The 16,754-nt window shown below is 49.0% G+C and overlaps 1 protein-coding gene across 2 annotated transcripts in view; it reads right to left on the minus strand.

Annotated features, from left to right (window-relative positions):
- Positions 1-21: 21 nt before the first annotated feature.
- Positions 22-16,754, minus strand: part of eva1aa (eva-1 homolog A, regulator of programmed cell death a) — a 42,120-nt gene continuing 25,387 nt past the window's right edge. Inside the window, exons 1-4 of one of the 2 annotated variants that reach the window (XM_029849907.1) lie at positions 15,824-16,260; positions 3,993-4,130; positions 2,250-2,426; positions 22-1,770 (exon numbers count right to left, since the gene is read on the minus strand). In XM_029849907.1, coding sequence (XP_029705767.1) covers positions 1,391-1,770; positions 2,250-2,331 — 462 coding nt within the window. In that variant the 5' untranslated portion in view covers positions 2,332-2,426; positions 3,993-4,130; positions 15,824-16,260 and the 3' untranslated portion in view covers positions 22-1,390. Of the gene's footprint in view, positions 1,771-2,249; positions 2,427-3,992; positions 4,131-15,823; positions 16,261-16,754 lie in introns of those variants that run through there. The other variant, XM_029849906.1, reaches the window with a different exon arrangement.

The raw sequence follows: 16,754 nt of genomic DNA on the forward strand, positions 1-16,754 counted from the left end.
TATACGAATAAAAGTGGTCAATTTATTTTTCAACAGTTTATTCCAAGCACAGTAATCATATTTTGGTCTCACTTCACCAGCTATTGGCACATCGTAATCCTGTTCAAATTTTAGCACATATCCGACTGTATTATTGTCATCTTAGAAGGCTAAAAAAGTGGCAGTGTCCGTGTGTATCAACCAAATATGTCTCAGTCAGGAAACCAGGCATTTTTCCTCTTCAAATGACAATGAATCCTCCCATCCAGGGCAGCGTGAACAAAACTGGACTAAGAATAGCTTATTTTATTAAACTGGCAACAGTGCTGGCTTCTTCTCCTGCAGGACGTGAGCTGCAATTCCCACAAGCGTCTGATTAAACGACTGTTTTCTCATGTCACGCTACAATTTCAGACAGTCCTCGCGTTTCAAGGCAAAATCAACCTGTGACAGATTTCACACGTGTTGCTGCAGCAACGTGACAGTCAGGAAAGGGAATACATGCACGGCAAGCGCAGTTTGGAACTTTGAATTTCTGAATCCTCTGACCTCATAAACCAGCTGCACTACTGATAACAGTGACTTAATAGCTAGAAAAGGCACTGCAATGTGAATTAAACATTCCATATTCAGGGTAGGGACAATCACCGAACCTCTTTGAGGCTCCATTCGACAGTTCCTCGTTCTTGCTGACGTCGCGGTTTGAATGCCGATCCCCTCCTGAGGCAGCGACACATTGACCCAACACAGAAACACTAGGATTGCATCCCTGAGGTGCTGAAAACGAAAAAACAACCTTCGCCATGTATAAAAATATCTCATAATAAATCATACTGGAGAACAAAAACAGAAACACAATGTCAATAAACTATTAAATATTATAAAATAGATTTCATTAGGGTTTTGAGATGAATCCCCCCCCCCCCAAAAAAAAAAATATTTTGGTTTATCTGAAGTTTAAAAGGCAGCGTGGATTTTCTCTGTGGATAGATTGTCTTGATTTGCTTTGTTTTTATGCCGTCACTCGGAGTCCACGCTTGAATGGAGGCTGTGTGGCCCCCTGGGGCCTGAGTCCTTCAGGCACTGTACAGTCTCCAGGGTCTCTGTGTGTCTAAGGCAGCTCACCCATAAATCCTCACTTCAAAAAGGCCCGCTGGGGTCAGGGGCGAGCTTTCACCCCATGCTTCCGGCTGAAAGTGGTGAGCTAACATGCCGAGTGGAAGCTTATTATTTTACCGGGGTGCAGCTTATATTACCTGGAGGATTGCGCAACCCAAGAGGGAGACGCGAATCCCTTTCTCCGTCCTCGTCAGTGCATCAACGCTGCACGCCGAGCGGCCACCTCTCTGCCTCTTTCCTACTCAAGTGCATCAGATATGGTAGGAGTCGAAACGCGGCTCCTCGGCGCTCCTCAGTAATATCGGTTGAGGCTCCGTGTGCCGGGGATGTCGGGCTGCCCGTTCATCCAGATTTCCCGGATGATTCGTTCTCGCTCCTCCAGCCTCTGCGCCCTCTCCAGCTCTTCGGCGGACGTGAATACGTTCATGTTCAGCGTGCGTTCGAACCTCCGGTGCCGCCGAGCGGAGAGATCCGAGGCGTTGTCCCAGTCCGAGTCCGAGTCGCTGGAGTCGGAGGAGGAGTTGGGCGGGTGTGCTCGCTTCTTAACGGGTGGCCGTTGGCGGGGCTGGCAGTCGGTGCGACAGGAGATCTGGACCACCAGGGCGAGGAGTGTGAGGAAGAGACCCAAGCACACACCGCAGACGAAGAAGAGCGCTGCCCTCTCTGGGTGGTCTGGATGGGATGGGGGGGGGGGGGGGGCAGAGGCAACACGAGGCCAAGTGTGTTTAATTGGTATTTCACAGAAAACACGTCAAACATTGAACTGGAGCCATGTGACCAATGTTGGGGCCTGTCTGGTTACCTCTAAACACCTCAACTGTCTGGCGTCTGCGCAGCATTGACAGTAACTTGGAGCGGCTGGCGCTAGCGTGGAGAAGCAGGAATGTCGATTATACAGCAGCGGGTGGTTTTGAGGAGGTGGTAAGGAATGACCAAATTTGTCGGAATGGAATGATCCTAAACGCGGTCGCATCGTGCAGTCACCAGAGCCACCATGGTGTCAGAAGTGTCATGTATTAAACACCACCTCATTTTATTTGGAACAACGTACAAACATGCTTAATGTTACCTTAATGCTACCTAAGTAATCCTGAGCTGTCTCATTCTTTGACGGAGATCAGAACTGGTCGTTCAAGGACTTGTTGCCCTACCTGATATGTATGTGTACACAGCCAGTGCGTTGCTGATGAGGGCCATGTTGGGGCTGGAGGTGGAGTTGATCATGGGATCCATGCCCGGTGGCGGCAGCGGACTCTCGCCACCCGCTCCCGTTCCGGCTTTGGAAAACTTGTCCTCGTTGGGGTTCGTCTCCCTGATCTTCTTCCTGTCTGCAGGAGTGAAATGAAATAAAGCCGCTAAGTTCAGCAGCAGCTTGGGGAGTCAGTTCTAAGAGGGGTGTCCATGCACGTGGACAGGAGTACATTCATACGATGCTAACCGCCGCCGTTTCCAGTCAGACGACAACCCACCGCTTCCGAGGTATCGTGACTACATTCTTATCTTCACTGAGTCATTGGTAGCCTCTCATGGGGTAACAAGTTGCAGGAAAGTGACTCCCACATGTTGTTATTCAGAAGATGACACAACATCTGCTTCTACTTGTTCTGATTCTCTTCATTAGCAAAACAGGGGAAACTGTTTAGAGTCATAAAATAGCCATCAGGATTAGAACTGCAATAGCTGCTTTTCCACCAATATTTCCTGGGTTAGGGTAAGTATACTAAAGTATACGTCGAGCAGACGATAGATGGGGGAGGGGTACAGGGCTGGGGCCCACACGAGTGTTGTGGCCCCTCAGTTCGGCTGTATACTTTTATCCTTTCTAGTCGCCAACTCCAAGTTCTGGGCATTTTGTTTTAGGGGTAAAGGTGGTTTTAAAATCCAAGGCAAATGACAAAAGTTCCTTTGGTGGAAAACAGGAGACAATTGTGACGACAAGTACTGATTTTGCACATCTGCCTGCAGTGATTCATCATTGAAATCACCACTAAAATAAACAGAAACATCCAGTTCAGGGACCAGCTGTCATCTGTGATAGCGAGCGTATGACCTCCGCAGACGCTTGGGTGCGTGTCAGACGTCCTTTTTTTTATCTGATAAAGGCAGTTTATCCTAAAATCACTCCCAGGAAGGAGATGTGATGTGTGAGCCTTTTCCTGCAGCATGTGACAGGACAGAAACAAACCTAACCAAAGGGCTAGCTTCTCCAGAATGGTCTCACCCTGTCCCTTGGTTTGGGGGGAACATCAGGCCCCGCCTTTGTGTCAGCGCATCAGCGATGGTTTTCTGCAATCGGAACACTTTGGGAAATGAAGCTATCCATGCGTCAGGATCTGTCAGCACAACAGCCCACATCTCCCTTCTGCTCCCTCTCTTAACCCTTCATTCCCTTCCATACCGTCCTCATTAGCGCAGCAGCCGTAGCTGAGCAGACTCTCCCAGTGTCGGCCCCCACTGCCTCCTCAAGAAAGCTTTCTTTCAACTTCTTGCTTGTGTTTTCCCACCATTTTCCTTGATGGTTCCTGCTCTAGGAGGACCACTTTACGTGCTTCCACTGTAATCTCTCTTGGACTTCGCATCGTTAAGCGAGATGAGCGTAGCGGTTGAGACGGATGGTTCAGCCTGGTCACATATGGAAATGGTTTAACTGGTGTGACTTTAAATATGCGCCCAAACATATCTGCCCTGACTGGAGAGCTGAACTACTCTTTCCCACTGATGCAGAAGAGCCCTTGTATGTGGTTTATACGTGCAAAATGGGGACATTTTGACCTTAAGGGGCTGTTCAAGGATCAGGATGCGGTTTTAAGGTTTGGGTAGAATCGGGTTCAGGTTAGAGGCTGGAGAATGCTGGATCAAAGTGTGTATGTGTGTGTCTGGGTGTGTGTCCTTACCTGAAACAGCGTTGGGGGGGTTACGGACTGAACTTCCCTCTGGAGGGCTGTCTCCCACTATGTTGGGGTCATGGACGCTGGGTGAGGGGGAGTACGCGGGTGGTCTGGATCCCTGCTCCTGGAACAGCTTCTTCGGGACTTCACGGCAAAAGAGCATTGCAAGAAAAAAAAGGGGAGGGGGGTGAAGAAAGTGAGTTGATTGATTATTTCTGATGCCTGCTTCTCTAGTTAACTCGGTTGTAGTGTGACCAGACAGCGTTAAGGCTGCATCTCCTGTACCACACAGTGACAGCAGTGATTCACGAGCACCTTCGCGAACTTGCACTCTCATTCCCGAAAGTTATGCCGAGCGCCCCCAAATGCACAACCCCCCCAAACTCACGGTGTCCTGTGAGTCAGGGAGTCTGCAGTCGTTCCTCCAGACACAGGCGCTTCATGCCACACATTCCTGCCTGCTCACATGCGGTTTCGGAGGCCAGGCTGCGCTCCGGTCAGCGTATTTGTGCGCCCCCGTCAGATCTACCGCCCTCCACATACACGTCTCTGTCAGTCAGGCAGCTTCCCTGCTAACCAGGTGTGTTGGTTTAAAAGGGGACAACGATCCTGTTTCCAGATGCAGACGGTGGGACGCATTTCTGGCAATCATAACAGAGCAAATGAAAGAGCTGAGCAGGACCCCACCTAGCTTTAACACCGGAACAATGTGATCTTCCTGTTTCCAAACAGAAGCTACCAGAACTCCAACCAGCCATTCTGTTAAGTAGCCCTTCGGGGTTGCAGGGGCACCAGCGTCTCTACCACTGTCTCAGCTTTATCTTTAAATCTGTTTTGATGGCTTCCCTTCATGTGGTTTCAGGTGAGCTGGAGGAACATGTGCTCCTGAATTCCGGTTAAATACCCGTAATTGCGCTGCATGGTGGGGCAAACCACGCTGTCTGTAAGGAAAACCTTCTCCAGCTCCGGCTGGCACAAGCTAAATAAACTGATTTCCGCACATGTGGGGGTGAAAAGGGAACAGAATTGGGCCTAGCAAGACCTCTTTGTCCTTCCCGGTAAGCCTGACTAATCATGGGTCTAAACCCCCCCACCCCGCACTGCCATGCTGCCCCCCCCCCCCCCCCAAAAGCCACGCCCTTATTACAGCCTTCTGATTGGTCCTAATTGTGTGCACATGTGGCCCCGGGTCACATCTGACTGAAACTGTGACACACACACACTCTCTCTCTCACACACACACACACACACATTTTTACCTGATTGAGGGACCTTTACTACACCCAGGCACCCAGATCCCAGCTCACATACCTCCCGCATGGACACGCACACGCAAAAGTGCACCCTGTAGTTTATCTGCAGGTCGATACAGTACAGGCAATTGAGTTCTAGTCTAAATTAAACGCCAAAACGCTCCGACCGCTTGCAGTTTGGGGCAGCAAACCACGCGCCACGCAGTAAAACCAAGCTAGTAAAAATCCAAAGACGGAGAAAGCGAGCACGTAAATAATGCTGTGCAGCTTATGTTATAATGGTACGGCAACATAAACAGGCCAAACGGGTCCTCGGTTGTTTATATAACCGCACCAATTGGGACCCGTGCCAGTGCATTACCCTCCCGAGCCCTGGACCGCTGCAGGGAGCGAAGATACGAGACAGGAAAGAGTGCCCATAACAATGGCCCGTGTTTACACTGGCAGAGCCCGGCTTTGTTTTCACTGGGTTTTGCCGTCCAGTATGTGTGTGTGCATGTGTGTGTGCGCGCGCTGATGTCTGCCTGTGAGCCGTGTGCTGACCACTGCAGAACATATTTGGGGCAAAGCCCTTTAAGCCAAAGGGGATAAAAAGAAATATTAAACTGCAGTAAAACTGTGATGAGATCAGAGGTGGGATGATAATGTGAGCAGATTAGAGTTTTTCCACATGGGGAACAAGAACGGAGCACGGGAACAATGTCCGGCACATCTGAGCACTAGCGTGGAGATTCTGGAGGCACACCAGTGCCTGCTTCATCTGAAGATCTTTCAGAACCACCTGATGAAAGCAGCAGAACTCCGACCTCTCACACCCACGCACGTTCACACAGCCACTTTTCACTTTGCCGGCAGCATTCCTGAAGAACAACACGTAAGGTGAGCAAGGGCCGAGGCTGGAGGTGTTGACACCGCAGTCCTGCTCTGCCCCCCCCCCACATTCCTCCGACCTTCAGCATAAAGCTTTTAACAGCGTCCAGCTGACGTCAGCTGATTAGTCTTGTGTGTGTGTGTGTGTGTGTGTTTGGCAAAACACGCCGACGTCTTTAGCTTCCTGCAAATGAAAGCGCAGCGCCACACTGGAAGGCAACGGTTCACGCGGGGTACGTGGGGCAGGATGTGGCGAACGCCCTCATTCTCGTCATGTTTTCGACCAGGCCGGTTTCAGCCGAGGGCTTTTCCCAGATTTGCTTTACTTTCATGTTTGGGACAGTCTGATCCTCCCCACTCCCATATTAGGCTGTATTGTGACTGCGAGTGAATGAAATACGGAGGGATCATTGGAACCTTAAACAGACATGTGGAAGTTTTGTCCTCATAAATTACATGTGACTTACAGGACTTGTGGATAGATTTTCAAAGCACATCATAAATCTCTCCGAATGTATTATTTTTCAGAGTGCAGCCGTAAAAAGGTGAAAACCATAAAGTGTAGAAGGCAGAGCATTATAAATCTGTTCTTATGCACTCTGACCTCCAGATTTAGGGTGAAGGTCAAGAGGTTAGGCAGCTTGTGAGGTCGGAACATCAGCAGCCATTAATGTGTTAGTTAGTAAAGGTCCACCAGTGAGACACCTCTGCAGCGGGTCTAGAGACCACTGACGGAAAACTGGCCTCATCGGGGAGGGAGCTTGTTTGAAGAGACGAGACTTTTGAATTCCTTACAACAAGCTACGAGAAGTCGGCCCTCAAAATGTCAGTTCCGTCTCCTGGCTGAGACGCACCGATGCATAATCAAATCAAGCGGTCTGAACCATCCAGTCAACATGGATTCTGCCGAGAGGAGAAGCCCTGAGTGGACAGGATCGCCTCCTGAGTGCTGCTTGTAGTCCTGCTCTCATCCAAATCATGTTCTAGGTGGAAAACTGGTTGGAGCTGCCCCAGAAAGTGAGGAACATTCCTGATGGAAACCCCCAGACCTGGCTGGCGGAGCCCCCTGCCCTACATTCAACTGCAAAGAAAAGACTTTTTTTCCTCTCTAGCTATAATGGATAACATACATCCTACTGCTGCAAAAGGTTCACAAATACATGCACACACGCGCACGTTCTGCAAACGTAATCGCTCTGCCATTAGCCGGACTCCAAACTGCCAGCTGTTTGGGCTATTTTGGGTTATTAAACACTCAGAAGCGCATAGGCACGCCGGCACACACGCGCGGACATGACGGGAGACAGAAATAGACTCTGTTGACAGCGTGGGGGACAGAACAATGTGAGAAAGTCACTTCTATCTTATAGGAGCAAAGAGCTTCCACAGTTCCTTCAGCAACTCCATAAATACACTCATTATGCAAAAACCTCAATGGGATTATCACAGTAAACAATCTTAAATAGATGTTAAAGGTGTGTGGGTCCTTTTCAGAGCCTTTTAACACGGGCTGTAACGCCGGTACACGGGTCAGATCGTGTGGAAACCTGAAAACCAGCATAAACATAGCTTCCATGTTAACCCTTCCACTATCTTTATTATCTACTGTCCAAGTCAACACGGCCTCGTCAGTATCTGATGTTCCACTGGAACAACAAGGATGTGACCAAAGCTGAATCATCGGATGCCCGGGAACCCGCTCATTCGCATCGAGCAAACGGATCTGGACTAGGTCAGAGCGCCGCTGACACAGGCCAACGACTCACGCTAGTGGCCGAGGAGGATGCCGTCATTGGCTGTGGCTGGAGAACAGATAGCGGTCTCTGTCTAGATGGAATCGCGACGGGAATAAAGTCAGCAACATTCAACAAGCATGTTCCAACACAGCTGAGGCGCACAATGGTGCTATCTTTAGCAGGAGGCCACAAGTGCGATTCATAAAATCAACACATGGCAAATGGAAGAGGAAGAAAATGTGGAGGAGAGTGTTGACTGCCAACAGTCGTCCAGGAATACATCAAAAGGGTTGAGACAAAGGTTTCCACCAATGGAACAGTAAAGCAGAGCCTCCTAATCTAAAGTATGCAACGTTCTGCCCTGATGTCTTCATGTGCGCACAATGATAATCTCAATCTCATAGTAGCGATATCTGTCCCGTGAAGAATTGAAATGTATCTCAGGAACTCGGAGTAGCCATACCATCCACGTGCTCTTTGGATTAGCGAGCTAGTATCAATCAAACCCAGACTGTGAAGCGGAGCACTTAAATGGGCTCCCAAGGCAGCATTTAGTGAGAACTCTGCTTAGGGCCGCCGGGTTTGGTGGACAACGAGCTGAATCCGCCTCTTTGATGAAGCTAACGTCATTAAATGTTGTAGAGAGCTCAAAGCTGTACGTTCTTTTTTGTTGATTGTGACTCTTTTATATTAATATAAACATATAAGGTGAGCAGTAAAACTGCATGTAAAGATGCCGATTTTATGCGTCCCAGTTCACATTCAGAGTCTAAACACGCTCGTCAATGAACACCAAATTAAATTAGATTACAAGCCATTGCCAGGCTGGAGCTTCTAACCAAATAACACAGCAGAACAGACTGTAGCATCTGTGTGTTATTACACGCTCTATGATTTCATGCCTCCGGTGTGTTACACTATCGTTTGGGTGAAACGCCATGACCCTCCTCATGAAGAGCCCATCACGTCAGCTTCCCTCTTTCATTGCAGAGCAATTATTCATGCGTCGCCAGCGTGATCGCGCGTATGAAACAGAAGAGCGGGTTCTTCTTGCGAGCGTGTTGATGGGACACTGGGCCTCATCAGAGATTACGTCCGGGTGGAGATAATGATGCTGAGGTCTGCGTCAGCTCCCTTCTGTCAGCAGTCTTATCACCACAAACAAACACGACACCTTTTGTTTAGTCTGCTTCAACGCAAAGCCGTAGTTCAGACTGAGAGGAGCTCGTTTGCACACACAAACTGCGCGTTACTGGTTGTAAATCCACGTCCCTGCACCTCGTGATCGGGACGGGACTTTAATAACACATACAGAAGACGGAACATCTCTAAAATTAGACATCGGCAGGCTGCATGGAGCAGCTGGTTGTGATCAAGACGGAGCAGCGAGGGTGATGAGAGGGGGGAAGAGAGGATTAGAATGTGCAACTTCTTCTTCTCCTCCTGGTTTCAGCGCCCAAGACCTCCCCGGGTACAGCTGGGTAGCTGTTTGTGCTGCTGCGTCCCGTCTCCTGCCAGTGTCAACTCAGGCGTGGTCTTAAAACAGCTTGAGGCTCAACAGATGCAGATGCATGTCCTCGGGGTTGAGGGTGAAGAGAGGAGCAGACGCGAGACGGCTGGAGACACTTTTACAGCGGTCCTTAAAGTGAACACCTGCTGCCCAGACCCAGGCGCTGGGGGGACGGGAGGACAATCAGTCAAAGAGTTCATTATCTTAATGTTTGACGGATCTGTCTGAGGGCTAAATATAGCCAAGAGGAGCCACGAGGAGCACCATCATCTATTTGCTTAAGATTTATATAATTGTTTCTACGATTTATTCATAATAAAGCAATTGAATTGTTCATATCTCCATATTTCATTTGCAACAGTCTTGCCGAAACAGAGGAAAACGATCCAGAACAGACGACTCGACCTGTGACGACTGTCCTTTTTCCCTTTAACCTGTGTCCCTGCAGGGGGGTTGGTGCTGATTTGACAGGACACAGACTCTGCAAGTGAGACTGACACAACCAGAGCATCTAGAACACCTTAGCAATACATATATTCAACCTTGACACAGAAGACGACAGGAAGTAAGAGTAGGAGGGGCGGGCGGGATCTTTAGGGCTTATATCCACAGCACATGGAATACATTTCATATTTATCCAATAAAAAGGCGTCAATTAAGAGCCAATCAAGCATTGTTTTCAGCCTCTCTGTCAAGAAAGCTTGATTATTTCCTGCAGCCTGTGTACCATTCAAACCAGAGAGCACCATCAATCTTTAAACCCTCATCCAGAAAAAGAGTAAACACATATGACGAGTGTGCAGCCAGAAGTTCAGCGAAGCTTCCAAGGTTTGCTTAATGCAGCCTACTATGAAATGAGCGGAGGTGAAGGCTAAAAGTGGAGAGGACTTCACCCTGACGAGGTGGAAGACCACCCATGAATTCACTGGTTCTGGCCTTTACAGGCAGCTGCCACATTAGTACTGATGAGTATTTCATGAGACAAGTGGAAGAGCACAGATCTTGTGATCAAAAGACAAAACGTGACACCTCTGAAGGGGTCGCAGGGCTGAGACAGTGCAGACGCTAATTAGCAGCTAATTTTCACCCATGAGCCTCTTATAGTATGAACCATCACCACCCGTCCGTCTGAACTACTGGGAACATTGATGAACCCCTATAAAAAAAACCACCAAAGACTTTCACCACGCAAAAGTAACGTCTTTAAATGTGACTGGCTAAAGCTAGCCGAGCCTGCCTCACTAAACAAACAGAACTCGGAGGTCTGGCTTCACTTTAGCTGGCGAATGTCATTATCCACAAAGATTAAAACCAAACACACACGCAGAGACGTCCAACTGCTTCGTGTGAGTCGACGGGTGGAAAGTCCCCACCTAGGCAATCGCAGCGAAGGCCACTGTTGGCCAACGGGGCCGTATCATTTTATATTCTTTGTTGGTTTTGCTGTCGAAATGCCACCTTAATAGTTAAACAGCCAGTGAATAGGCTGTTTGTTTGTTTTTACACGTCTCAGCCAGCAAATGAAAGAAAAAGGGGGGATTATCCATATTTATTCAGCCGGCTCTGTTGTGCTTGCTGCTGAACGGGTCCGTTGATCTCAGGCTCTCAGGAGAAACCGGGAGTCCAATCTTTATCATCACAGCAGGCTGCAGGAGAATGTTCTAACATTGGTTCCACACACCAGTCGCTGTAATCACATGTCCTGCGAGCATCCGGGTTATTTATTACCTGCTGGGTGATTTTATAAAGAATCCTTTAAGGCCAGATGCAACCTCGAAAGGCAAACTTGACATTGAACTCCACATTTTATCGACTGAGCAGCGCGACAAAGGTCGTCAGTTCCAGCCCTGCACAGACGAGTGGTAAAGAACACTTTAAAGTGACCCGAGCGGTCGAGCTGCAATAGCGCCGCGGCTGATCCTGAACCTCCAGAATCACACACGACCAGACTCGCTGAGGCCGAGTGGACACTGGTGTCGTTTTACAGGCAGGAAACAGATGGTTCACCGGGGAATTAAAAAAAATAAATAAAAATGAAAAGGGCAAAAGAAGGCCAAAAGGGATTACTCTCCTCCCTATTTCTGTCTCCATCATCCCTTTATCCTCGCCCAGAGGAAAGCATTAGACGGAGGCCGTGGTGGCATTTTGAGCGCAGCTAGATGAGGACTGGCGTGAGATCAGAGCGACGGAGTTCCTGGGGAGATTTTAAAGGGCCCATCGTGGCCCTGCTGTACCGGGCTAAGCTGGCATCTGCAGGCCATGGTGTTAGCATGGCGCGACGATAGCCAGAGCCTGAAAATACACATAGGCGCAACATTGTGTTCATATTTCACATTGACGCTACAGTTATAGCTTGTTGCGAGAATGAAAGAGAACCTGATGTCCTGATCAAAGCGAACAGCTCAGAAAGATTACATCAAAGGAGCACTGACGCTCATGCAGAGCCGGGTGAAACGAGCCACACAGACACTAGAGAAAAGTCACACTTGACAGCGGCAGATAGGCAGGAACGTCGACTCCCTTCCCTCACCTTTGCCTGCTGCAGCCGGCCGACCATCTTCTGACGAGAGATAACCTCGTGATCCCCGAGGAAACGGCAATCGCGTATCAATATTGTCCCGAGAGCGCAGATAAGTGGTCTGACCCCGGCTGTTTGGGGTCACGGGCCATCGAATGTTGATTCAAGCCCTGTTTGCTGCGTTTTTCCACCCTCACATCTCAGATCTTAATCAATGTGGAGCTTCCAGGGAATCAGTCGTCCTGACACAGTTTATCTCAGTCACGAAGAGGACACAGAGTCTTCCTGACTGATCCACCCTGAGACCTCACTTGCTCAACTCTCTTGGGAGCAGACAGACGCTCACCCTCCCAAGTTGAAATGCAACTTAAAGGTGGGGTCGGCCATTGTTCAACCTTCTTTGTCACACTGCTTCCTGATGAGGACAAATGTGTTACTCTGGTGGCTAAACCTTTGACCTTAAGGTCGCCAACAATTCTCAAGCCAACTTCTGCCTCTTCTTACTTTCAGTCTTAAAAGTTGTGTGAAATAGTCTCTTTTTTTAACAGACCGAGCAGAGGGCTGCGCTCAGCTTAACAAAAACTAGTCCCGCCAAACGACCAGCTGGCAGGAGTCTGTAAGCCCGTCAAACATCTGCAGTTTAACATTTCAGGCTGTAAAATCTACAGGCGTCATTAAGCTTGTCTGCTAATTTAAAAAAGACTGATAAACCACTAAAGCACAAACCCTGAAACGCATGTTTAAATGGCACAGATGGGCCACATTAAAAAGAAGAGGGTTAATTAGACAAATCTCGTCAACATTATTCAGTTTTAAGGGACTTTCATCAAATTTGCACTCTTTAAGCCTGCTGCAGAACTCCCCAGGCCTCTAACAGGCAGCCAACAGAGTTAAAAACATACTTCAGGACTCTGTGTCTTCTCATCTTGTTACCTTGTCTCACTGGGTCACTAAATCCCCCCTTGAATCCACGTCTCCAGCCTCGTTTTCTGCACGCATGTGATCGCTGCCTCTCAGAACAAATTGGATTTATTAGAGTGAGGCAGGGTGAGCTGGCCCAAAGAGTGGGCTACTCTGAGTCAGTCTCTGAGGAGAAGAATCTCTACACTCACAGGAACGACAATCAGAGACTCACAAAGACCTCTGAAGGTGGAATCTGTTGAGGGATTTAGCCTCACATGTTCAGAAATTTCCAAAACAACCGTGACTACTGGGCCCGTTATGGCTTCAGCAGCTGTCCCAGAGAGGGATGCCCACCTCCGAACCTCGCACTCTGAGGTTCCAGTACAGGACAGACAAGTGAGCACACACACACACACACACACACACATTCACACACACATACACTTTTAGTGAAACACAGTCAGTTTGACCATGAACACTGGCCTGTTTCAGTGTTCAGCCTGGTCTAATTACCTGGAGGACTGTGAAGGTTCTTCTCAGGCCAACCAGAAACACACACAAAGACGCGCGCACACGCACGTGTGCACAGACACACACACACCCACAAGGTGAAACTGGCCGGGGTGTCTCTTCCTGAGAGAGCCTGGCTCACTAAAGCCGTCTGAATAAATCTATTCAAAAGTGTGTTTTCCTTCTGGCATATCAGACTCAAGCATGAACAACACGCACACACGCACACACGCACACACGCACACACACACACAAACTGCATGCTGTTTGCACTGTACAGTTACATTCATTCATTCATTTCCCCCCAATGCCAATAAAAAGATTCCCAGACTCCAGTTTAACAGGACTACCATTTCCATCCCAGTACAAATGTAATCCATTAATTGTTGAAAATCATGTCATCTCCACTTCGACTGGTGGAGATTTGCACTCTTTTAGCCGGTAAATGGACCATTTCCAGTTCCCCGAACACACCAAAAACAACAGTGTAGCTAGCAAGGTAACAACGCAGGGGTAAACTGACAACGTTGCATTTATCCGTCCAAAACACCAATTCCAGTTTCCACCATTTCCATGACCTTTTCACACGTTGTTGGACGTCTGCGTCAGGATTACGGGCCGAGCTCGAGCGCCTGCACAGGACATCTCTTCCTGCTCCAAATGGTCGGATGGTCGGCTCACATGCAGTAGATCGACATCCAGTCACATTATCGGACCATTATCTGAATGATGGACGCATTAGAAGGGACGTGCGAGCAGATAAAAGGATGCTTATGTTTGATCCAAAGGTTAAAACTTGGGTTTTAGTTATAGAAATGGACCGGGTCTAACTGGACAACTCCTGTAAGCAGCTGCATGTTGGTTCTGATGGTGTTTTGAGCTACATCTGCTTTGTCAGCCAGAGGTGCCAACAGCCTCCTCTCGCCCTTCAAAATGCCCATTTAGATTTTAAGGTAAAGATTAAACAAGGAGGAAAATTATAGGAACGTCCGCTGAGTTTGAAAAAGAACAGAATGATTGAAAAAAATCTACTGGGAGGGGGGGTTGGTGGTTGGAAAGGAAAGAGGGCTGTTGCTTTTTTCTGGGAGAACCAGGCCAAAGCTTAGCCCCGCGCCAGGTTCCATTCAGACTAGACAAAGTAAATAAAACCACTTGATGAAAAAGAGCAAAGAGGAAGCCAGTGGATGGTGAGACCAGCATTCCAAGTGTGTGTAGGGGGGGGGGCTTTATGTAGTCAGGACGATGCAGAGGGAAAGAAAAAAGGTCCCGTTTTGTTTTTCCAACTGAGCTGGAAGCCTTATCGGATGGCTGGACACAGATTCGCACAGATTATCACGGGACCGTAAAAGCGTGACATCATATCGCAGCCTGGGGGGAGGGGGGGGGGGGGGGGGGGGGGTAGAGAGAAAAAGGAAGACAAATGGGAAGACGGAGATGCCCATTAATCGTTCCAGAGGACCTCCAGACCGCTGATCTGGAATAATAAACAAGTGCGTTCAGATCCAGCTGATCAAAAACGACCTCCGGGCCTGCACCTCTTCCTCTTCCTGTGCCGTCAGCCTCTGGACCGCCCCCTCTTCTCGTAACCCAAACCACCAACTAATTCATAAATTACTAACAAAGACTCCCTTGTGGTTTGGGGAAGGGAGGGGGGACAATCACTGCAAGCTGGTACTACGGAGGAATGACAACGCATCGGTTAGCTGGGAAACTGGGAGAAGCAACACCAAACACACTGGTGCACAAATGTGGTCAAACACTCACACAAACAGCATTTGGAAACCATTTAAGGAATTCTTGCCATCCTGACTCCCAGGAAGTGACTGCTCCGTCGTCTGGACTGAGACACAGCCATGTTTACCAGGGCTGCGTTCAGGTGTCGTAGAGGTGGCGACTCCTAGGTCAGTTTACATCAAATGCCTGATGATGGATTAACCCCCCCCACATAAAACATCCCATCTCCAAAGCAAAAGTCAGACCAAACTGATGAATCATGAAAATGCTCATTAGCCCGGAATGCAAACGAGCTCTGATTAGAAAGCTTCCCCTTGCACAGAAGGTGGTTGTGCAGCCTTCTGCCTGTTCTGACTCCATCACGGCCGTTGCTCCTGTTGCGTTCACTGTATTATTCACTCTGCGGTTAATTACAGTGGAGTCCCACTGTTGCCAACAGGGCCCATTCTCTAACAGCAGCTCATTAGGACAAAGCCATGGATGGTCTCTGGAAAAACACACGCATGCGCGCACACACACACACACACGGATAGAGGAGGACACGTGAATATAGTTTCACTGCTGTTAAACCTTTAACTGTTTTTCTTAACACTTAAGTTAACACATTCCAACATCCCTGAAGCTGAAACCGTCTTTCCTGAGGCTTTCCGAGGCTAAACACTCCGAACAAACGGAGGAAAACCAGGTCGAATACGATAAAGTTGCTGTGGAACCATCTGCAGTTACCAGAAGATGTGCAGAAGCCTCCAGACCACAGAAGAGACCGAAACGCATGTTCATGCTGAGGATGAGGCTGCACTTACGCACGCATTGCCGAATGGAAAATACGTCCAGGCGGTAACTTTCTTTCTGAGCGTGTGTTTGTGTGCAGTTGTCAAACACTGTCCCCTCCTCCTCCTCCGGAGCCCCGGCTGGCTTTGCCGTGAAAACAAGCGCTCACGTGAATAGAGTCCACCGTCAGTCCGAAGGGGGAATGAGCAGATCCCAAAAAAAGGAAATGACGGACGAGAGCAGGGAGGGAAAAGGTGGAATAGACAGCGTCTCTAAAAAGGTATGGCTCTTTAAGGTGACTCCCCCCTTTTTCTAGTCAAAGAAGTTCTTGTTTTCATCCAGAGAGAAGTTTTATCTGATTCCTCTTCTCTTTCAGGTTGCTTTTCCTTCCTGCACCCAGGGAGGGAGAAAGTTAAACCCAGCTTTGGACAACCGGAATGTGACAGCAGGAGAGCAAACGAGCGAGTGAGAGAGAGAGAGAGAGAGAGAGAGAGAGAGAGAGAGAGAGAGAGAGAGAGAGGCGAGACATGTGTGTGTTGTCCACCTACACAGCCCACTGCTGCATGTGCAGAGAGGTAGAAAGGGGGAGGGGGGTAAGGAGGCGGGGCAAGCACAGCGTATGCATGCATGTATGTAGGCGAGTGAAGTGTGCGTCTCCAGGAAATGACCTGAGGGGTTCAATAAGCTCAGACGGGGGTTCTGCAGAGCACAGGCGGTGAACGCTGTTGCCCCAAGCTGCGCTTCAGTAAACGCAGTAAGATCAGCGAGCGGGAAAGCTGAAGAGTAGCGCGCTTCGCTTTCCCAGGTCGGGAACATGGAACGCTGAGCCCTTTTTAGGACGCCCACCACGTGAATGACAGTGCTGATGTGATGTCATCAGAGATGTGCTGATCGAGTAGCGGCGGCTCTGCGTTCCTGTTCCACTGCCAACACTCGACAGCTGGGCGGCACCGTGCACCTCTG

The sequence above is a fragment of the Takifugu rubripes genome, chromosome 16 (genome assembly GCF_901000725.2).
Source record: "Takifugu rubripes chromosome 16, fTakRub1.2, whole genome shotgun sequence".
In the NCBI taxonomy this organism is placed as follows: Eukaryota; Metazoa; Chordata; class Actinopteri; order Tetraodontiformes; family Tetraodontidae; genus Takifugu; species Takifugu rubripes.